This window comes from Neovison vison, chromosome 6 (assembly GCF_020171115.1).
Source record: "Neovison vison isolate M4711 chromosome 6, ASM_NN_V1, whole genome shotgun sequence".
Classification (NCBI taxonomy): domain Eukaryota; kingdom Metazoa; phylum Chordata; class Mammalia; order Carnivora; family Mustelidae; genus Neogale; species Neogale vison.
This window is the reverse complement of record NC_058096.1, coordinates 217727988-217752837: the sequence shown is the minus strand read 5'-3', so window position 1 is coordinate 217752837 and position 24850 is coordinate 217727988. Positions and strand designations below refer to the sequence as shown.

The window sequence follows — 24850 nt, the reverse complement described above, 5'->3', positions numbered from 1 at the left end:
TGAACAGAGTCATGAATAGACAATTTTCAAAAAAAGACATACAGATGGCCAGCATTGCTCATCATCAGGGAAATGCAAATCAAAACTACAATAAGATATTACTTCACACCTGTCAGAGTGGCTAAAATCAACAACAAGAAACAAGAGTTGATGAGGATGTGGAGAAAAAGGAACATTCATGTTCTGTTGGCAGGGATGCAAACTGGTGCAGCCACTCTGGAAAAGAGTATGGAGGTTCCTCAGAAACTTAAAAATACAACTACCCTATGATACAGTAACTGCACTACTAGGTATTTACAAACCACAAAAATATTGATCCGTGGGGCACCTGGGTGGCTCAGTAATTAAGCATATGTCTTCTGCTCACGCTCATGATCTCTGAGTCCTGAGATCAAGTCCTGCATCAGGCTTCCCAGTCATCAGAAAGCCTGCTTCTCTCTCTCCCATTCCCTCTGCTTGTGTTCCATCTCTTGTTGTCTCTCTCTCTCTGTCAAATAAATAAATAAAATCTAAAAAAAAATACTGATTCAAAGTGATACATGCACCCTGATGTTCATAGCAACATTATCAACAGCAGTGTTGTTGGGAAACAGCCCAAGTGTTCATCGACTGATGAATGAATAAGGAATATGTGGTATATGTATTAAATAGAATACTAGTCAGCCATCAAAGGAATGGGATTTGCAATGGAGCTAGAGAGTATTATACTAAGCAAAATAAGTCAGAAAATGACTACTACCATATGATTTCACTCATATGTGGAATTTAAGAAACAAAACAAACTAGCAAAGGAGGGGGGAAAAAGAAAGAGAGAGAGGAAAAAGAAGAAACAGCCTCCTAACAAACTGATGGTTACTTGAGGGGAGGTGCTTGGGGGGATGGGTGAAATAGCTGAAGGGATTAAGGAGGGACTTGGCCTTATGAGCACTGGGTGATATATGGAAGTTTGACTCAGCATATTGTACAACTGAAACTAATAGTGCACTGTATGTTAACTAACTGGAATTTATTTTTTTATTATGTTAGTCACCATGCCGTACATCACCAGTTTTTGATGTAGTGTTCCATGATTCATTGTTTGCATATAACACCCAGTGCTCCATGCAATACATCTCTTCCTTCATACCCATCACCAAGCTATTCCACTCCCCTACCACCCTACCCTCTAACCCTGAGGTTATTTCCTGGAGTCCACAGTCTTTCATGGTTCATCTCCCCTTCTGATTCCCACCCCCCTTCATTTTTGCCTTCCTTCTCCTAACTGGAACTTAAGTAAAAAATTTTTCAAAAAAGCAGAGAGAGTTAATTATAATATGGTTTCACTTATTTGTGGAGCATAACAAATAGCATGGAGGACAAGGGGCATTAGAGAGGAGTAGGGAATTTGGGTAAATTGGAAGGGGAGGTGAACCATGAGAGACTATGGACTCTGAAAAACAATCTGAGGGGTTTGAAGTGGCGGGGGGTGGGAGGTTGGGGTACCAGGTGGTGGGTATTATAGAGGGCACAGCTTGCATGGAGCACTGGGTGTCGTGAAAAAATAATGAATACTGTTTTTCTGAAAATAAAAAAATTGGAAAAAAAAAAAACAACCTCCCAAAAAACAAGAGCACAGGACCTGACGGATTCCCTGGGGAATTCTACCAAACCTTCCAAGAAGAAATAACACCTATTCTCCTGAAGCTGTTTCAAAAAATTGAAGCAGAAGGAAAACTTCCAGACTCTTTCTCTGAAGCCAGCATTACCCTGATCCCCAAATCAGGCAAAGACCCTACCAAAAAGGAGAATTTCAGACCAATATCATTGATGAATATGGATGCTAAGATTCTCAACAATCCTAGCCAACAGGATCCAACACATCATTTAAAAGATTATCCACCATGACCAGGTGGGATTCATCCCTGGGCTACAAGGATGGTTCAACATTCGCAAATCAACCAATGTGATAGAACAAATTAATAAGAGAAGAGAGAGGAACCACATGGTCCTCTCAATTGATGCAGAAAATGCATTTGACAAAATCCAGCATCCGTTCCTGATTAAAATGCTTCAAAGTATAGGGATAGAGGGAAGATTCCTTAACTTCATCAAATCTATCTATGAAAGACCCACAGCAAATATCATCCTCAATGGGAAAAAGCTTGCAGCCTTCCCATTGAGATCAGGAACAAGACAAGGATGCCCACTCTCACCACTCTTGTTCAACATAGTATTAGAAGTCCTAGCAACAGCAATCAGACAACAGAGAGAAATAAAAGGTATCCAAATTGGTAATGAAGAAGTCAAACTCTCTCTCTTCGCAGATGACGTGATTCTTTATATGGAAAACCCAAAAGACTCCACCCCCAAACTACTAGAACTCGCAGCAATTCAGCAATGTGGCAGGATACAAAGTCAATGTACAGAAATCAGTGGCTTTCTTATACACTAACAATGAAAATACAGAAAGGGAAATTAGAGAATCGATTCCATTTACTATAGCACCAAGAACCATAAGATACCTGGGAATAAACCTAACCAAAGAGGTAAAGGGTCTGTACTTGAGGAACTACAGAACACTAATGAAAGAAATTGAAGAAGACACAAATAGATGGAAGACCATTCCATGCTCTTGGATCGGAAGAATAAACATTGTTAAAATGTCTATACTGCCTAGAGCAACCTATACTTTTAATGCAATTCTGATCAAAATTCCACCGGTATTCTTCAAAGAGCTGGAGTAAATAATCCTAAAATTTGTATGGAATCAGAAGAGACCCGGAATCGCTAAGGAAATGTTGAAAAACAAAAATAAAGCTGGCGGCATCACCTTACCTGATTTCAAGCTTTACTGCAAAGCTGTGATCACCAAGACAGCATGGTACTGGCATAAAAACAGACACATAGACCAGTGGAACAGAGTAGAGAGCTCCGATATGGACCCTCAACTCTATGGTCAAATAATCTTCGACAGAGCAGGAAAAAATATCCAGTGGAAAAAAGACAGTCTCTTCAATAAATGGTGCTGGGAAAACTGGGCAGCTATATGTAGAAGAATGAAACTCGACCATTCTCTTACACTGTACATAAAGATAAACTCAAAATGGATAAAATACCTCAATGTGAGACAGGAATCCATCAGAATCTTAGAGGAGAACATAGGCAGTAATCTCTTCGATATCAGCCACAGCAACTTCTTAATCATTTTTTAAAATTTCTTTTCAGCATAGCAGTATTCATTGTTTTTGCACCACACCCAGTGCTTCATGCAATCCGTGCCCTCTTTAATACCCACCACCTGGTTCCCCCAACCTCTTACCCCCACCCCTTCAAAACCCTCAGATTTTTTTTTTCAGAGTTGTATAGATCAGTAGTATTAAGGACATTCACAACCATCACTACCATCCGTCTCTAGAACTTTTCTACCATCTCAAACTGAAGCTGTCCCATTAAACACCAAAGCCCCTTCTCCCTCCCCCAGCTGCTGGCTCCCACCATTCTACTCTTTGTCTCTGTGAATTCGATTACTATACACCTCTTATATAAGTGGAAGCATACAGTATTTGTCCCTTTGTGTCTAGTGATATAACAGGAGAAATTAGAAGGAATAGGAAGGACAATCATCAGGAAAATTAGGATCACCTCTGTTCTGGTAGTTTCTCTCCCATCTATTCCTTGGGAATTGTACACCCCAGTTTTCCTAGTGAAGTTCCAGGAAACTTGATAACTATTTATTCAAACTCAATATTAATAGTGTCTCATTTCAGCTTCAGAAGGAAATTCAATAGTTATCCTATTCATTCAGAAATCTGATCAAGATGGGACTCTGGGAGGCTTAGTCAGTTGACCCTCTGATTCTTTATCTCAGCTCAGGTCTTGATCTCAGGGTTGTGGGTTCAAGCCCCATGTTGGACTCCATTGTGGGTGTGAAGCATACTTTTAAGAAAATCTGATCAAGATCATTAAGGCACAGAAATGTATTAGATGTTTTGGACCTTAAGGTAGAATTTAGATCCCCCTAACAAATGGTGCTTGGTGGGGGGCAGGATCATAGGAAAATAACAAGATGGGGCACCTGGGTGTCTCAGATATTTACTCTGCCTTTGGCTCACGTCACGATCAAGCCCCATGATGGGCTCCCACCTCAACAGGGAGCCTGCATCTCCCTCTGCCTCTCCACCTTCTTGGGCTGTTTCTCAAATGAATAGGTAAAATATATTTTTAAAGGGGAAAAAAACAAGAGAGGGAGAGTTATGATTATTTTGCAATGATAGAAACAAGACTGCATATGACCAAGAGTCCTGGGCAATGCATAAAGAAAGTGAGAGGAGTACAGATATAAATAATCCTGCAGGGACTATGATTTAAGTGGAGAGTCCAAAATAATCCCCCATTTCCATTAGAGCTATGCTAACAGGAATAGCTGTATAAGCAAAAAGCAGATATCCATATGGGTATATATACCATGTGGCTGCAGATTCAGAATTTCTTGATGTTGTTGATTCCCTTCAAGTTCCAGTTCTATGAACCCAGAAAGATTAAGACAAATGCTGATATTAGACTGTTCTGCTGATCGTCCCCCACAGTGCCCTCTTGATGTCCTTGTTCCTCAGGGTGTAGATGAAGGGGTTCAGCATAGGAGTGACCACAGTGTACATCACTGAGGCCACTGCACCCTTCTGGAGGGAGGAGGAGATGGATGAACTCAGGTACACTCCAACGCCTGTTACATAAAACAAGCAAACAACCAACAGGTGGGAGCTACAGGTAGAAAAGGCTTTGTACTTCCCACCTGTGGATGGGATTCTCAGAATGGAGGAAACAATTCGTGTATAAGAACAAAAGATCCCTGAGAGGGGAACACCACCAAAGATGGCACCAATAAAATACATTAGTATGGTGTGGATGGAGGTATCAGAGCAGGCAAGGTGGAAGAGTTGTGGTGCATCACAAAAGAAATGATGAATTTCCACATTTGTGCAGAAGGTGAGTTGGGACACCATCAAACAATGAATCTGAGAGTCCAAAAGGCTGCCGAAAAATGACATCAAGACCAATAAGCCACAGAAGGATGGGTTCATAATGACTGAATAGTTCAGGGGGTGACAAATGGCCACAAACCGGTCATAGGCCATCACAGCCAGGAGCAGACTGTCCAAACACCCAAATAGGAAAAAAAAGAACATCTGAGTTAGGCAGCCTGCATAGGTGATAGACTTGCTGTGTGTTTGAATGTTCACCAGCATCTTGGGGATTGTCGTGGTGCTGTAACCAATATCAGCCAAGGACAGGTTGGAGAGGAAGAAGTACATGGCCGTGTGGAGGTGGGAGTCCGAGCTGACAACCAGGATGATGAGCAGGTTTCCAAGCAAGGTGACCAGATACAAGGACAGGAAGAGACCAAAGAAAATGGGCTCCAGTTCTGGATCATCTGAGAGGCCCAGGAGAAGGAACTCTGAGAAAGCTGTTAGATTCCGTGGTTCCATGCAGGTGGTACACTTCTCAAAAGAGAACAGAGTATTGAATACACAAAACAAGTGTAGAGACACCCAGCTAAAGGCGCCTATTTTGATTCAAGCAATTTGCACTTCCTATCATACATCCCAGTACCTTCAGCGATGTTTCTTAATTGTAAACTCTTCTTAGAACTCTTTCCTTACTGGTGACTGAGCTATTTACCTGTTTCTTTATATACCCACTATGAAGACATTGAACTAAAGAATGTTAGAGAACCATACAAATGTACAAACATAGAAATACCTAGTTATACTTGGCTTCAGAACTCATATTTGATGCCAGTAAAAGCTGTTTTCTTGCTTCCCCTGCATGATCCCATTCCCCTGCATTTCAGCTGCCCAAAGACAAACACTGTCATGAATATGGTAGACATATTTTCCTTTGAATGTTTCCATAATATTAGTACTGATTTATACATCCATAAACAGCTTTCAGAAAAACTAATTTAATACCATAATAATACACATATTGTTTCCTGAGTTCTCACTTACCACAACAATGTGTTTTAAGTGTCATTGAAGTATATACATCTATTTCAAGCACTTCAAAAGTGGCATAGTATTACCTGAAAGATGAACTTTATTATCTCTTAATTTCTTATTACAGTATTCCCTTTTAAAAATATTTATTTATTCAGAGAGACACACAGAGAACAAGAGTACAAGCAGGAGGAGGTAGAGGGAGAGAGAGAAACTTAAGCTGCCTTCACACTGAGTGCAGAGCCCAATGTGGGGCTCCATCTCAGGAGTCTGAGATCATGACCTGAGCCAAAATCAAGAGTTGGACACTTAACTGAATGAGCCACCCAGGTGTCCCTTATTAGAATATTCCTAATAAAATTCTTGTGCCCACCTCCATATTACACAAATGAGAATTTCTATAACATATAGACATAAAAGATGATTACATTGTAAATAAATTAATATATGTACAGTTTTACTCTTAATTATCTACATTTGTTTTCCTAATAGAAAGAACAGACAAAATCAACTTCATGCTTCTATTATCAAGGATTAGAATCAGAAAGATCCCCAAAGTCTGTGTTCCAATGGTCTTTCCATGATAAATACATGGGAAAGTGCCTATCTTGGATAAGGAGTAATATTTTAATACCACAGATTTCCAAAATAGGCTGCAAAATGCATTACTATTCATAGAAAATCTTATGATCTATAATATTTATTACAGGGGCAAAGGCCCCTGTAAACCACTTATCCCAATTCCCTGGTTCACAGATGAGCCCACAGAATCCCAAGAGAAGGAATTGTTGGTCCTATTTCTGTTTGCTCATCTGGAACTAAAGCATGTTTGAAAAGAAAGCAAGCATTCTACACTGGTGGAGTGCACAGAGCCCTGGATTGGGTATCAGACTAAACATGGGATATATGTCAGCATATCAACCTCTCTGTGCTGTTATCCTCCATCTAGAAATGGGGAGAACATCATTCATATCAAGATACATGTGACATCTAAAAGAACTTTGCACCCAGTAAATACTCCGTCATGGTTTGTATATCAGAATGGCATTGTTACTGGAATGGTGGATTTATTGGTGAAATCCAATCCTGAGAAATGTTTAATGACTTTTATTATATATCAGAGAGGTAGAATCCTATCATGTCCTAGGAAACTCATTCAGGAATGTGTGGAAATAGAGGTGCCTGGGTGACTCCCAGTGTCCTATTCTTGATTTTGGCTCAGGTTATGATCACAGGTTTGAGGGATCAAGTCTGGCCACCACTGCCTCTCCCTCTTAAAAAAAAGAATGAAAAAAAGAAAGAGAGAGAGAAACAAAGAACCAAAGAAACAATCTATCTATGAGAGACCCACAGCAAATATCATCCTCAATGGGAAAATGCCTGCAGCCTTCCCGTTGAGATCAGGAACATGACAAGGATGCCCACTCTCACCACTCTTGCTCAGCATAGTATTAGAAGTCCTAGCAACAGCAATCAGACAACAAAGAGAAATAAAAGGTATCCCAATTGGTAATGAAGAAGTCAAACTCTCTCTCTTCACAGATGACATGATTCTTTATATGGAAAACCCAAAAGACTCCACTCCAAAATTACTAGAACTATACAGTAACGTGGCAGGATACAAAGTCAATGTACAGAAATAAATGTACACTAACAATGAAAATACAGAAAGGGAAATTAGAGAATCGATTCCATTTACTATAGCACCAAGAACCATAAGATACCTGGGAATAAACCTAACCAAAGACGTAAAGGATCTGTACTCGAGGAACTACAGAACACTCATGAAAGAAATTGAAGAAGACACAAATAGATGGAAGACCATTCCATGCTCTTGGATCGGAAGAATAAACATTGTTAAGATATCTATACTGCCTAAAGCAATCTATACTTTTAATGCCATTCCGATCAAAATTCCACCGGTATTCTTCAAAGAGCTGGAGCAAATAATCCAGAAATTTGTATGGAACCAGAAGAAACAAAGAAAGAAAGAAATAATAAAAAGAGAGGGTGAAAATGGTAAAATATGTCTTAGTTAAGTGCAGTAAGATTTGCCTCCCTTTCTCTTTTTCTCTCTTTAAATTTTCATCTTTATGGAAATAAGAGTCTATGAAGTGGAAAATGATAGTTCTGTTAGAAAATCTGTGGCATAGATACAGAGAAGCACTGTTTTATTTTTCATCTGGATCTGTGAAACATCACTGGAAGGAAGCAAAGCACCCAAGGCATGAAACCCACACTGTCTCTGCCCTGTCTCTGAGAACCAAAGAAGGGTTCATTCAATATTTAACAGACATCACTGGTGCTCTAGGAGCCTACGCTGTGCCAAGCAAAGTATAAGCTCTGGGAAATCAGAAATGACTGTGATTCACTTGCTTCCCTCCAAACACTCAGTATCTACCCGCATAGGGACAAAAAAAACGAGTTCTTTCAGGATCTAGGGAAAATTGAACCTTCTGATCACAGGATATTTTAGTTGGATAGATGGTGCTTAGCCTTGATAATGACAATAACAACCACAACAATATCTAAAATTTACCTTATCCTTACTATATGCATCTAATATATTTAGTCACATGGTCAGTGCTCATCTTAATTCTTGCTCAGTACAGTTGTAGAAACTGGCTCAAAGACATTAAGAACTCGCCCAGTGTCATAGAGATGAAGGTAGAGGAGATAAGATTCAGAATTAAGTGGTGGGTCTCTGAGGTGCATGAACTGACTTGTTTGTTCTGTTTCCCTGCACTTCAGAGAGTTTAAGAAGAATCCAGATGTCTTTTCCAAAATTGCTAAGATAATCTTGCAACAGTTTTTTATCTCCTGACTAAGAGTGGAATCTAACATCCTGACCCTGTATCTCCCTTAAAGATCAAGAGAACCTAAATTATAGGAATGGGGGAGGAAGTGAAATATAAGCAAAATCTGAGAGCTGAGGCTAGAAAGAGAGCTACCCTGAATTGTCAGGAGCTGACTCTTTATCATCTCTACCTTCATCTCAGCCATCTTTTCTACAGTTGATGCAGCAGGTGACACTAACGGCTCTCTGGTGTCTTCTAGCATGAACAGCCAAATAGGAAGAGCGCAGCAAGGGGAGGTCTTTGCCTGGAGTGACAGGAAAGAGAGGTGAGAATTGGATAGGCAGGAGAGAATACTGTCTGGGTAGTCTGTGAACAGTCTCACTGTCTGCATTCAAACCTGAATTCATCCCCTGTCTACCCCAGGATCTGATAAAACTTAAAAAGCTTCTGTGTAGCAAAGGAAGCATTCAACAATACTAAAAGGCAACTATGGAATGGGAGACGATATTTGTAAACGCCATATCTGATAAAGGGTTAGTATCCAAAATATGCAAAAAAAAACTTATGAAACTCAACACCCCCAAAACAAATAATTCAATTAAAACATGAACGGAAGACAGGAATAGATAATTTTCCAAAGAAGACATACAGATGGCCAACATTGCTCATCGTCAGGGAAAGGCAAAAATAAACTACCAGAAGATATTACTTCATACCTGTCAGAGTGGCTAAAATCAACAATACAAGAAACAAGAATTGGTGAGGATGTGGAGAAAAAGGAACACTCGTGTTCTGTTGGCAGGAATGCAAACTGGTGCAGCCACTCTGGAAAAGAGTATGGAGGTTCCTCAGAAAGTTAAAAATAGAACTACTCATTACAACTATACCAAAAGGTGTAAAAATCTTGCATTTTTTGCAATGTAATTTTTTACCTCATATTAAAAATGGAAAAAAAATGAAGCTTTGCTGTGTGTGCAAAGTTGTTATAGAAAAGGTGTAGCTATAGACTTGAATATAATTTGAGGAAAAGCAAAGTCATATGACAAAGCAAAAAGCAAGTGAATAGTCTAAAGCTGGAGAATTTTTTTTCCAATTTATTTATTTTCAGAAAAACAGTATTCATTATTTTTTCACCACACCCAGTGTTCCATGCAAGCTGTGCCCTCTATAATACCCACCACCTGGTACCCCAACCTCCCACCCCCCCCGCCACTGCAAACCCCTCAGATTGTTTTTCAGAGTCCATAGTCTCTCATGGTTCATCTCCCTAAAGCTGGAGAATTTAACACAAGTAAAGAATGGTTCGATAATTTTAGAACAAGGCTGAACTTAAGAAAAAATATCAAGATAACAGGAGAAGCAAGTTTGCCAGTTAAAAGCAGATGAGTTCCCAAACACCATTAAGAAAAGATGTCTGCTTAAACAGATTTTAGTGCAGATGAAAAGTGCCCTATTCTAGGGGCGAGGGGAGGGTCACAAAGGACATTTATTAGTAAGGAAGAGAAGCAAACACTGGAATTTAAGGCAGCAAGGGATAGATGGACTCTAATGTTTAGTTATGTTTATGATCAGGACTGCCTTTATCTGTTGGTATAGTTGTAGTGACAGATTGACAAATGTCCCTTTCCTTTTTTTTTTTTTTTACAATGGTCCTTACTTTAGATTCATTTATTTTGAAACGGTGGGCAACTGCAGCTACAGACCTCAATCTATGGTACATATCAAACAATTCAACATTTTCTTGTAATGTCATGACTTCTCCCTGCTTCTTGAGATGGGTCCCATGATGTTATTCAAAGTTTATGATATTCCACTAAACACAATGAAAAAGAGGGGAGAACTGCAAATAGATTACTTTTTTTCAGTTCTATAATACTTCTTTATTATTTATTTTCAGCATAACAGTATTCATTATTTTTACTGGGATATGCAATATGCTGGAGAGATGAACTGCTCATGTGGAGATGATTAGTGTCACAGGACATTTTAAGTAGATACTCACAATATTGAGCTCACTGCAATAACAACAGGATGTGGCGGCCAAATTTTTACAGTAGTACAGTATGAACTATGGTTAATTTTACCCAGTTATGCTTTAATACAGCATCTTTGCATTTGTTTACATTTTTCTACATTTCAAATGGTGCCATTTAAGTCTGTGTTTGTGTGCATAAGTTTTAATAATTGGGTGAGCCTGGTGGTGGGTGTTTTGGAGGTCATGTATTGCATGGAGCACTGGGTATGATGCATAAACAATGAATTCTGGAACGCTGAAAAGAAATTAAAAAAAAATAAAACTTTAAAAAAATTAAAAAATAGAACTATTTTTTATGATCCAGTAGCTGCACTCCTGGGTATTTAAAAGACAAAATAATACTGATCCATGGGACACCTGAGTGCATCAATCATTAGGCATCTGCCTGGTGCTCAGGTCATGATTTCTGACGCCTGAGATCAAGTCCTGCTTCAGGCTGCCTGCTCAGCACGAAGCCTGCTTCTCTCTCCCACTCCCCCTGCTTGTGTTCCCTCTCTTGCTGTCTCTCTCTCTCTCTGTCAAATAAATAAATCAAATCTTTTTTTAAAAAAGTACTGATTCCAAGATGCCCTTCAACGGATGAATGGATAAGGAAGATGTGGTCCATATACACTATGGAGTATTATGCCTCCATCAGAAAGGACGAATATCCAACTTTTGTAGCAACATGGACGGGACTGGAAGAGATTATGCTGAGTGAAAGAAGTCAAGCAGAAAGAGTCAATTATCATATGGTTTCACTCATTTGTGGAGCATAACAAATAGCATGGAGGACAAGGGGCATTAGAGAGGAGTAGGGAATTTGGGTACATTGGAAGGGGAGGTGAACCATGAGAGACTATGGACTCTGAAAAACAGTCTGAGGGGTTTGAAGTGGCGGGGGGGTGGGAGGTTGGGGTACCAGGTGGTGGGTATTATAGAGGGCACAGCTTGCATGGAGCACTGGGTGTGGTGAAAAAATAATGAATACTGTTTTTCTGAAAATAAATAAATTGGGAAAAAAAAATAAAAAAATAAAAAAAAATTTAAAAAGTACTGATTCAAAGGGATACATGCACAAGGATGTTCATAGCAACATTTTCAACAACAGTCTTGTTGGGAAACAGCCTAAGTGTCCATCGACTGATGAATGGATGAGGAAGATGCACTGTATGTATACAATAGAATACTAGCCAGCCTTCAAAGGAATGAGATTTGCAATGGAGCTAGAGAGTATTATACTAAGCAAAAGAAGTCAGAAAAAGAATACTACCATATGATTTCACTCATATGTGGAATTTAAGAAACCAAACAAACTAGCAAAGGAGGGGGGAAACACAGAGAGAGGAAAGAAACAGACTCTTAACAAACTGATGGTTACCAGAGGGGAGGTGGTTGGGGGGATGGGTGAAATAGGTGACGGGATTAAGGAGGGACTTGGCCTGATGAGCACTGGGTGATGTCCAGAAGTGTGGAATCAACATATTGTACAACTGAAACTAATAGTATACTGTATGCTAACTAACTGCAATTTATTTTATTATTACGTTAGTCACCATGCAGTACATCACTAGTGTTTTATGTAATGTTCCCTGGTTCATTATTTGGGTATAACACCCAGTGCTCCGTGCAATACATGCCCTCCTTAATACCCACCACCAGCCTATCTCATCCCCCAGTCCCTCCCTTCTAAAACCCTCAGGTTGGTCCCTGGAGTCCACAGTCTCTCATGGTTCATGTCCCCTCTGATTCCCACCCCCCTTCATTTTTCCCTCCTTTCTTCTAACTGGAAATTAAATAAAAACTTTTTTGAAAGGTGAGTTGGACAAAAAAATAAATAAATAAAATCAGGAAGTGAAAAAAAATATTGTGCTCCTATCCTTAACTCTGAAATGATCATAATACATGTTGCTGTCTCTCCAGGGGTGGCAATGCAGATAAAAGTTTGCAAACTACGTAAAAAATTCATCTCGGTGTCTGGCACATGGAGTCCCAAGCTAATGGTTTGCAACATTCTGTTTACTGATATCATTTCCTTCATCACCATCATCATCACCTTCATGACCATTTGGAAGCCTTAGGGAACAGTTAAAAGGACATCTTTCCTGTTCTGATGGGATGATGCCAGGAGAAATAGAACTAGCAAGAGACAAAAATAGAAATCTAAATAAGAGTGCTAGGGTCATATGGTTTCATTTATTTGTGGAGCATAACAAATATCATGGAGGACAAGGGGTGTTAGAGAGGAGAAGGGAGTTGGGGTAAATTGGAAGGGGAGGTGAACCATGAGAGACTATGGACTCTGAAAACAATCTGAAGGGTTTGAAGTGGCGGGGGAGTGAGAGGTTGGGGTACCAGGTGGTGGGTATTATACAGGGCACGGATTGCATGGAGCACTGGGTGTGGTGAAAAAATAATGAATACTGTTTTTCTGAAAATAAATAAATAGAAAAAAATTTTTAAAAAAGAAATAAAAAGAACTAAATTGCAAAAAAAAAAAAAAAAAAAAAAGAGTGCTAGGGTCCCTGCCAGAACCAACAACACTAGGTCTTCATAGGGCTTGGCATTGAATCTTTGCTTTGGTCCCCTCCTGTCTGGGTATCCCAACTGTCCCAGTGGTCTGCTGAGGAGGGAACAATGCTCTCCCTGACGCTGCTGCATTCAGTCACTCCCACTGTACTTCCTACTCACTGGTCTGTACTGTGTCCCTGCTGGAGGAGGATGGAGGATTGCAGAGCTGGTTGCCTCTCCACTGCCTGGAGCTGGGTGAGGACTGAGGCTTTGTTTCCAGGACTGGCAAGAAGACAGATGCCCGTATGGGTGTCCTTAAGCAGACGGCTCTGGGAGGAGGAGACACATGTATGGAGCCCACTGACCTGGGACTGATAACTAAAAGGCTGGAAAGCACAGGCTGGTTGTTTACAGTTGAGGGCTCAAAGCACTTGGCACATAATTAGCCAGATTGGTCCATGTTCTCCCAATCTCTAAGGACTTGGCTATTATTAATTGATGGAGAGAAGTGAATGCACTGGGTTGGGGGTTGGTATCTAGACCCCCTCCTCTTCTCAGGAAGAAGCTGGCTTCTATTCCTCATTTCTGACTTACAAGTTACTTATCTCATCGTAAAATTCAGACACTTTTTTTTTTCAACTACAAAGAGCAACACATGACTTTTATATCTGTACAGTCACTGACTTAATCAAATAATTTAGAGATAATTAGGTCTTCTATACCAGAAATCTTATTGAACTTCTATTTTCTCAGTTAAAATTTATGTCTCTAAGGAGAACGTTCTGTTTTTCTCTCTATAGTCCTGGTTTGGGGTTTGGAATTTATGCATTGGAGATGTGGGTTTTTTGCTGTTTTGAAAGACAGCTCAGGTTTCAATTTTTCTGTTCAGTGATGTGTGTTATTATATTAGACAACTGTTCATTTTTACATATTTATCTGGTGACTTGATCCCTTGCTTGAATACTTCAAGGGTTGGTTCTCAGAGATCTCTACATTCAAAATGTGGATCATCTCAAGGCTTGGCTGGAAGACAAACTCAGAGTTTTATTTCTCATTCACTGATGTGAAGAAAACTTCAGTATTTACCCAATTAAATTGAGTGTGTAAGAAATAGTGCTTATGTAGGTGTACATAAATGACAAAGGAAATTTTTAGAGAGCCCAAATGACCAAATGACAGGAGCATAGAGGATTGGAGAAGGAGGTGTGTGTTGAGATGTTTTAGAATTCTTGAACAGGATGAAAATCCTATTAAACTGAAGTCACTCGTGAGCTCTCGTGGCCAGTTGCATTGGAGGGTGAATGGGTACACTCCTTGTTCAAATTTGCTGTTGTGAGTGAGTTTTTACTCTGGTTCCATGTTATCTCAATGGGTAGTTGATGGAGATTATAGGGATGAGGAGGAAGAGACAGAGCACCCACTCTTGGATACCATAGAACTTTCCAGAACCACAGTGTGTAGTGACACTGTTACCAGTTAGAGGTGTACCAGTGGATGCCCCCAGGTACTAATAGACTTCTACCATGAGGTATCGATTTGTTTTCTCCTACCTGGTTCCAAAACTCCAGAGCCTCCACCTTCACTCAGTCTAGACAAATCCTTTCTGAATCCTTCTTTGCCACCTTCATTTGTTGGGGAACACGTCCTGTTTCTTCAAAAGGACCTGTCCTTCTTCTTTCTTCCCCCTCATCTGTGTTTCTTATAGAGATTTTCAATAGTCAAGAGTCCATGTTCCCTGGTATCCAAGGTTATGGTATATAAAGATACAGGTGGATAAGGGGGAAAGAGAATCACACTGGATGATCCAACATCCAGTCCCCCCTTGACATTCTATGCTTTTGCTCTCGGAACATCCTGTGACACTGAAACCTGCAAGTCCCTATCTCATAGATTGTGTGATTGCACTAGGGTATCAGGTCTCATTCCTAAGTAGGGACATGGAATCATTAACAAGACACTGGACTAATTTATTCACCTCTTCTGGCCATTCTTCCTCTTCCTAAAACAAGTGGCTTTGTCCCTTCAATATTAATGATGTAATGACTCATAACCCTGTTTCCTTTGACCCTAGTTTTGCCTGCCTTAAATCTATATTTAACTCCAGGCACCAGGGAAAATTGTGATATGATCATGTTACATGTCACAGGTCCTACATGGCCCCTATCCTTTATCCATTGTTTTTTTCAAGGTTCCCAGAGATGTTGTCCCTGTTCATCTCCAACCTCATTCTTCACTGTTCCCATGTCCCACCTTGTGCTTCAGCAGATTGCTAAGAGCACTCTGTCCCATGCTGCTTTTTGCGTATGGACCTTTTCCCTTGCTGCCTTCTGTGCCAGATAAGCCCAGACTCAATCATCAACCTAGACAACTCCATGCCCAGGGATCTCTTCCTCCAGGAATGCCCCACTGACTCCATCACTTCAGGCTAAATTTGGGGATCCTTTCTGTACTTCACTTTGCAGACTGCCTTTATCTTAACATTTAACTCACTGTATTACAATGTTAGTTTTCTGCATCCATTAATGTCCCTGGGAGGTGGGGTTCCTCAGGACAAAACCACATCATTAATCATTTTATCCCCAACAGCTAGCACTTAGCCTATCCCAAAGATGCCCTTCTTGCTCTGGACAGTAGAAACAAAAGAAACAGAAAACAAACATGTATTTGGTATATGAAGAAAGGGGAAAGTATAAATGACAAGTGGTTGTATCCTCCACTTTTAATTTCTAACCTCTGGCTCTAAGATAAAATGTTTCTGATGTGTGGGAAACTCTTCTTAAGATGCATGCTATTCCTCATTTCCATCACCCATTTGAATCACCATCCAGCCCCTATAGGAAATGAAATTGTTTTCCTAGATTCTAATCCAGTTGATGATATTAATGCATACAACATACTCCAGGAAATAACCAGAATTGTGGGCATTTCCTGTGCATTCTCTGACATATTGCCCAACAGAACAGATCAGAAGGCAAGAAAGTAAGCCACACTTACTAGAGGTCAAGGGAATCTTTTACAAACTGTCATAATTTAAGGATGAGTCATGATCCTCTCACCAGAACTCAGCAGAGATGCTTGCAAACTGCTCACCCCACCAAGGATCATAACAAAGATGCTCATTCATAGTTAATCAATTTGCCTCTGATGTGATCATTTTTATCATTCCAGAAACACTATCTGCTTTGGGGGTTTTGTGAGTTTTCTCTTTTTGAGATAAAATTGGCATGCAACATAATATTAGTTTCAGGTGTGCAACATAATGATTCAATATATTGCACATATAGGGGTGCCTGAGTGGCTCTGTTGGTTAAATGTCTGCCTTCAGCTCAGGTCATGATCCCAAGGGTCCTGGTATTGAGCCCCACATCAGGCTCCCTGCTTGGTGGGGGCCTGCTTCTTCCTCTCCCTCTGGAGTTCCCCCTGCCTGTGCTCAATCAATCTCTCTCTCTCTCTCTCTCTCAATCTCTCTGTCAAATAATTAAATAAAGCATAACAAATAGCATGGAGGACATAGGGAGTTAGAGAGGAGAAGGGAGTTGGGGGAAATTGGAAGAGGATGTGAACCATGAGAGACTATGGACTCTGAAAATAAATCTGAGGGTTTTAAAGGGGCGGAGGGTAGGAGGTCGGGGTACCAGGTGGTGGGTATTATAGAGGGCACGGATTGCATGGAGCACTGGGTGTGGTGCAAAAATAATGAATACTGTTATGCTGAAAATAAAAAACAAATTAAAAAATTATTTTATATATGTGATATATATATATAATATAGCACATATAATATTTGATGAATTACCAAAATAATTCCAGTTAACATCTGCCACTACACAGTTAACTTTTTTAAGACTTTATTTGTGTATTTATTTAACAGAGAGAGCGAGAGAACAAGCAGGGGAATTGTAGGCAGAGGGAGATAGAGAAGTAGGTTCCCTGCTGAGCAAGGAGCCTGATGCTGGACTTGATCCCAGACTCCTGGGATCACGAACTGAGCTAAAGGCAGACACTTCACTGAGGAAGCTACCCACCGAGTGAAGAGCACCACTGAGGATATGACTGAAAATTCTGTTTGTGACCTTAGTAGTGTTTTATCTTATGGTACTCAGGTTATGATGGTACTGATCTTATGGTACTTATGGTACTGAAATGGTTGAAACCGTGACACCTATGTTTTCATTAGACATTTTCACCAATATTTAAGTTCATAGATGAAAGATATTTTGTCAAGCAATAATAATGTCCAGGAAGCATCTGGCCCTGGCCCTGCAGTATGTTGATGGCTCCTGGTACACTAAGCATTAATAATTTGTTCATGTGGTTTATTACTTGGTAAGAACATTCTCTTTTTCTTCCTTTCATTTTCCTTGAAGAGTAAACCTACATTCTGTTCATCCTGAAATAGTCTATTCAAGTATTTGAGAGACTCTCAAATTTTCTGACCTCTGAAACATATTTATCTGACCCTTTATAGGGTTCCAGACAAGTTGGATAACCCAGATTAAGTTACTGAGGTTCACAGGACCTCATGTTCCACATTTGTTTTAGAGTGATTTTGGACCACTTTATTGCTAAGATCTAACAGTGTTCTTAACTTTTAGATTTGATGATTCTAGATAAATAGGATAAATGAGTGTCCCAGAGGCCAATGGACAGGGGTTGATCAACATTATTAACTGTTGCATGGAATGAATAACAGAATGTAGGATTCCTAAACTTTGTAATGTTAAGGCTATTATGCACAGCACTTCACTCCAAGAAACAAAAATGGTAGAGAGATTCTAGAGTCTATCTAGTGCCTATTTCATGGTCATTCCCTGCTTATATCATCTAGCTGATGAGTTGATAACATGGTAGCAAGAAATCTAACAAGTGCTTCAGAATTTTTATTCCTGGGATTTTCCCAAGACTCAGTGCCTCAACCCCTTCTCTTTGGTCTGTACTTGTCCATGGACCTGGTCACCGTGCTTGGGGACCTGCTCATCATCCTGGCCATCAGCTGTGACTCCCACCTCCACACCCCCATGTACTTCTTCCTCTCCAACTTGTCCTTTGCTGACATAAATTTCTTCTCCACCATGGTCCCTAAGATGCTGATGAACATCCAAACATGGAGCAAATCCATCACCTATGCAGGCTGCATCACCCAGATGTATTTCTTTATGGTTTTTGGAGGTATGGACACTTTTCTCCTCACTGGGATGGGCTATGACTGGTTTGTGGCCATCTGCCACCCCTTGCACTACCCAGTCATCATGAACCCACAGCTCTGTGGCCTCCTGGTTCTCATGTCCTGGTTCATCAGCTTGTCATACTCCCTGACCCAGAGTCTGTTGATACTACAGCTTTCCTTCTGCATCAACTGGGTAATTCCACTCTTTTATTGTGAACTTGCTAAGGCCCTCAGACTTGCCTTCCCAGACACATTGGTCAATCATATCCTGCTATATATAGTAACTAGCCTTCTTGGCATCGTTCACTTCTCTGGGATCCTTTTCTCCTATACCCAAATCACCTCCTCAATCCTGAGAATCCCATCAACTAATGGGAAGTACAATGCATTTTCTATCTGTGCATCTCACCTGACTGTGGTTTCTTTATTCTATGGGACAGGCTTTGGTGTGTATCTCAGTTCTGATGCATCTTCCTGGAGGGGCATGATTGCCTCAGTGATGTACACTGTGGTTAACCCAATGCTGAACCCCATCGTCTACACCTATCGAACAGGGACATCAGGAGGGCTCTACAAACAGTTTTGGGGAAAACAATCTATGTTCAGTGATATGAATGCTTGTCCTGGGTTTTTGAACTGACAGGAACAGCAGTAGTGGTCTAAAAAAATTCTGCCTCTTGATGACATTAAGTTTTACTTCTCACCCATCCTTCATAAGTGACTTTGCTCAGAATTGCTTTGTGAGTCCCTTTTCTGATGTATCTTAACCTCTTATGTTGACTGCTCTGTTATCCTCACTCCCACTCTCCACATCCCCTCGTTTTACTTTCCTATTACTACACCTCAGCTTGGATTTCCAATCCAGTACCAATTTAAGTACCTAATCAGAATAGTTGCATGACCCACAGCAAATATCATCCTCAATGGGAAAAAGCTTGCAGCCTTCCCATTGAGATCAGGAACAAGACAAGGATGCCCACTTTCACCACTCTTGTTCAACATAGTATTAGAAGTCCTAGCAACAGCAATCAGACAACAGAGAGAAATAAAATGTATCCAAATTGGTAATGAAGAAGTCAAACTCTCTCTCTTCGCAGATGACATGATTCTTTATATGGAAAACCCAAAAGACTCCACCCCCAAACTACTAGAACAAATACAGCAATTCAGCAATGTGGAAGGATACAAAGTCAGTATGCAGAAATCACTGGCTTTCTTATACACTAACAATGAAAATACTGAAAGGGAAATTAACTTTTCATATGGAGAATCGATTCCATTTACTACAGCACCAAGAATTATAAGATACCTGGGAATAAACCTAACCAAAGAGGTAAAGGGTCTGTACTCAAGAAACTACAGAACACTCATGGAAGAAAATGAAGAAGACACAAAAAGATGGAAGACCGTTCCATCCTCTTGGATCAGAATAATAAACATTGTTAAAATGTCTATACTGCATAAAGCAATCTATACATTTAATGCCATTCTGATCAAAATTCCACCGGTATTCTCTAAAGAGCTGGAGCAAATAATACAAATAATTGTATGGAATCAGAAGAGACCCTGAATCACTAAGGAAAAGTTGAAAAACAAAAATAAAATGGGTGGCATCACGTTATCTGATTTTAAGTTTTACTACAGAGCTGTGATCACCAAGACAGCATGGTACTGGCATAAAAACAGACACATAGACCAGTGGAACAGAGTAGAGAGCCCAGATATGGACCCTCAACTCTATGGGCAAATAATCTTTGACAAAACAGGAAAAAATATACAGTGGAGAAAAGACAGTCTCTTCAATAAATGGTGCTGGGAAAACTGGAAAGCTATATGTAGAAGAATGAAACTCGACCATTCTCTTACACTGTACACAAAGATAAACTCAAAATGGATAAAAAAAACCTCAACATGAGACAGGAATCCATCGGACTCATAGAGGAGAACATAGGCAGTAATGTCTTCGATATCAGCCACAGCAACTTCTTTCAAGATATGTCTCCAAAGCAAGGGAAACAAAAGCGAAAAGGAACTTTTGGGACTTCATCAAAATCAAAAGCTTCTGCACAGCAAAGGAAACAGTCAAGAAAACAAAGAGGCAACCCATGGAATGGGAGAAGATATTTGCAAATGACAGTACACACAAAAGGCTGATATCCAGGATCTATAAAGAATTCCTCAATTCATCACACACAAAACAGACAATCATATCAAAAAATGGGCAGAAGATATGAACAGACATTCTCCAATGAAGACATACAAATGGCTATCAGACACATGAAAAAATGTTCATCATCACTAGCCCTCAGGGAGATTCAAATTAAAACCACATTGAGATATTACCTTACACCTGTTAGAATGGCCAAAATTAGCAAGACGGGAAACAACACGTGTTGGAGGGGATGTGGAGAAAGGGGAACCCTCTTCCACTGTTGGTGGGAATGCAAGTTGGTGCAGCCTCTTTGAAGAACAGTGTGGAGATTCCTCAAGAAATTAAAAATAGAGCTTCCCTATGACCCTGCAATTGCACTCCTGGGTATTTACCCCTAAGATACAGATGTAGCGAAAATAAGGACCATCTGTACCCCCAATGTTAATAGCAGCAATGGCCATGGTCGCCAAATGTGGAAAGAACCAAGATGCCCTTCAATGCATGACTGGATAAGGAAGATGTGGTCCATATACACTATGGAGTATTATGCCTCCATCCGAAAGAACGAACCCAACTTTTGTAGCAACATGGACGGGACTGGAAGAGATTATGCTGAGTGAAACAAGTAAAGCAGAGAGAGTCAATTATCATATGATTTCACTTATTTCTGGACCATAACAAATAGCATGCAGGACATGGGGAGTTCGTAAGGAGAAGGGAGTTGGGGGAAATTGGAAGGGGAGGTGAACCATGAGAGACTACGGACTCTGAGAAACATTCTGAAGCTTTTGAATGGGCAGGGAGTGGGAGGTTGGGGTACCAGGTGGTGAGTATTATATAGGGCATGGATTGCATGGAGCACTGGGTGTGGTGAAAAAATAATGAATTCTGTTATGCTGAAAATAAATAAAAAATAAATTTAAAAATAAATAAATACATAAATAAATAAATAGAAAAACAAAAACAAAACAAAACAAAACAAAAACCATTGCTAGTTCCTTTACTAAGCACCTTTGGTGTTCCAGGCTGCAGTAGGTGTCTGGAACACAGGAGTGAAGTGGGGAAAAAAAGAAGATTAAAATCTTTGACCTCATAAAGCATAAATCCAGGATGTCACTTTCTTTAATCACATTATAAGTCTAAACAGACTATATAAAATGATGGACAAATTATTTATTTTGTTATTAGCAAGGTTGAACTTTTCTCCATATGCTTATTGAGTGCATTTCCAAACAACTCTGAGTTTGGGTTTCCAGACTCTTTTGGCTTTTCAGTGGGTGCCTCCCTGCTGCCCCCATGGAGACAATGAATGAATGAATGGATGCTGCCATTATTCTTGTCCTTTCCTTGAATTTTCCCATTCCTGAGCTTAGTGTTGGGTTTGTAATTCAAAGAATATTATGGGCCATTTCGGAACTGTTTTTAAATTTTCTCAAATAAATGTTATTAGTAACAAGGTGTCCCACACTGAGTTCCTTGTGAAGCAGACAATTAGACAATGATTAGCACTCAGGATGTTTACCAGGTTGTGCTCCTGGAATCAACAACTGGGCAAGAGCAGATGTGTACTAAGGAATTTAGCCTACTCTAAAGAGAGACACGGCTTTCTCCCAACTCCCAGAGGTAACTTCTTTTTTTACTTATTTATTTTCAGTATAGCAGTATTCATTATTTTTTAATATTTTTTTCCAATTTATTTATTTTCAGAAAAACAGTATTCATTATTTTTTCACCACACCCAGTGCTCCACGCAAGCCGTGCCCTCTATAATACCCACCACCTGGTACCCCTACCTCCCACCCCCCCGCCACTTCAACCCCTCAGACTGTTTTTCAGAGTCCATAGTCTCTCATGGTTCACCTCCCCTTCCAATTTACCCAAATTCCCTACCCCTCTCTAACGCCCCTTGTCCTCCATGCTATTTGTTATGGTCCACAAATAAGTGAAACCATATGATAATTGACTCTCTCTGCTTGACTTATTTCACTCAGCATAATCTCTTCCAGTCCCGTCCATGTTGCTACAAAAGTTGGGTATTCGTCCTTTCGGATGGAGGCATAATACTCCATAGTGTATATGGACCACATCTTCCTTATCCATTCATCCGTTGAAGGGCATCTTGGTTCTTTCCATAGTTTGGCGACTGTGTCCATTGCTGCTATAAACATTGGGGTACAGATGGCCCTTCTTTTCACGACATCTGTGTCTTTGGGGTAAATACCCAGGAGTGCAATTGCAGGGTCATAGGGAAGCTCTATTTTTAATTTCTTGAGGAATCTCCACACTGTTCTCCAAAGAGGCTGCACCAACTTGCATTCCCACCCACAGTGTAAGAGGGTTCCCCTTTCTCCACATCCTCTCCAACACATGTTGTTTCCTGTTTTGTTAATTTTGGCCATTCTAACTGGTGTAAGGTGATATCTCAATGTGGGTTTTATTTGTTTTTTTTTCCAATTTATTTATTTTCAGAAAAAAAGTATTCATTATTTTTTCACCACACCCAGTGCTCCATGCAAGCTGTGCCCTCTATAATACCACCACCTGGTACCCCAACCTCCCACGCACCCCCGCCACTTCAAATCCCTCAGACTGTTTTTCAGAGTCCATAGTCTCTCATGGTTCACATCCCCTTCCAATTTACCCAAATTCCCTACTACTCTCTAACGCCCCTTGTCCTCCATGCTATTGGTTATGCTCCACAAATGAGTGAAACCATATGATAATTGACTCTCTCTGCTTGACTGATTTCACTCAGCATAATCTCTTCCAGTCCCGTCCATGTTGCTACAAAAGTTGGATATTCGTCCTTTCTGATGGAGGCATAATACTCCATAGTGTATATGGACCACATCTTTCTTATCCATTCATCCGTTGAAGGGCATCTTGGTTATTTCCATCGTTTGGGGACTGTGTCCATTGCTGCTATAAACATTGGGGTACATATGGCCCTTCTTTTCACGACATCTGTATCTTTGGGGTAAATACCCAGGAGTGCAATTGCAGGGTCATAGGGAAGCTCTATTTTTAATTTCTTGAGGAATCTCCACACTGTTCTCCAAAGAGGCTGCACCAACTTGCATTCCCACCAACAGTGTAAGAGGGTTCCCCTTTCTCCACATCCTCTCCAACACATGTTGTTTCCTGTTTTGTTAATTTTGGCCATTCTAACTGGTGTAAGGTGATATCTCAATGTGGTTTTAATTTGAATCTCCCTGAGGGCTAATGATGATGAGCATTTTTTCATGTGTCTGATAGCCATTTGTATTTCTTGATTGGAGAAGTGTCTGTTCATATCTTCTGACCATTTTTTTGATGTGTTTGTCTGTTTCGTGTGGGTTGAGTTTGAGGAGTTCATTATAGATCCTGGATATCAACCTTTTGCTGTACTGTCATTTGCAAATATCTTCTCCAATTCCGTGGGTTGCCTCTTTGTTTTTTTGACTGTTTCCTTTGCTGTGCAGAAGCTTTTGATTTTGATGAAGTCCCAAAAGTTCCTTTTCGCTTTTGTTTCCTTTGCCTTTGGAGACGTATCTTGAAAGAAGTTGCTGTGGCTGATATCAAAGATTACTGCCTATGTTCTCCTCTAAGATTCTGATGGATTCCTGTCTCACGTTGAGGTCTTTTATCCATTTTGAGTTGATCTTTGTGTACGGTGTAAGAGAATGGTCGAGTTTCATTCTTCTACATATAGCTGTCCAGTTTTCCCAGCACCATTTATTAAAGAGACTGTCTTTTTTCCACTATATATTTTTTCCTGTTTTGTCAAAGATTAATTGACCATAGAGTTGAGGGTCCATATCAGGGCTCTCTACTCTGTTCCACTGGTCTATGTGTCTGTTTTTATGCCAGTACCATGCTGTCTTGGTGATCACAGCTTTGCAGTAAAGCTTGAAATCAGGTAAGGTGATGCCGCCAGCTTTATTTTTGTTTTTCAACATTTCCTTAGCGATTCCGGGTCTCTTCTGATTCCATACAAATTTTAGGATTATTTGCTCCAGCTCTTTGAAGAATGCCGGTGGAATTTTGATCGGAATGGCATTAAAAGTATAGATTGCTCTAGGCAGTATAGACATTTTAACAATGTTTATTCTTCCGATCCAAGAGCATGAAATGGTCTTCCATCTTTTTGTGTCTTCTTCAATTTCTTTCATGAGTGTTCTGTAGTTCCTCAAGTACAGATCCTTTACCTCATTAGTTAGGTTTATTCCCAGGTATCTTATGGTTCTTGGTGCT

At 40.1% G+C, this 24850-nt stretch overlaps 1 protein-coding gene and 1 pseudogene across 1 annotated transcript; one reads left to right on the top strand and one right to left on the bottom strand.

The window, feature by feature from the left end:
• Positions 1–4535: 4535 nt before the first annotated feature.
• LOC122909770 (olfactory receptor 18-like) lies at positions 4536–5522 on the bottom strand. Its single transcript, XM_044254296.1, has one exon. The coding sequence runs from the start codon at positions 5463–5465 to the stop codon at positions 4536–4538; it is 930 nt and encodes a 309-aa protein (XP_044110231.1). The 5' UTR covers positions 5466–5522.
• A 12009-nt stretch (positions 5523–17531) lies between these two features.
• LOC122910249 lies at positions 17532–19074 on the top strand (annotated as a pseudogene).
• The last annotated feature ends 5776 nt before the right edge of the window (positions 19075–24850 follow it).

Coding starts and splice junctions, on each gene's coding strand:
- LOC122909770 (XM_044254296.1), bottom strand. CDS start 5,465: ATGGAACCACGGAATCTAACAGCTTTCTCAGAGTTCCTTCTCCTGGGC.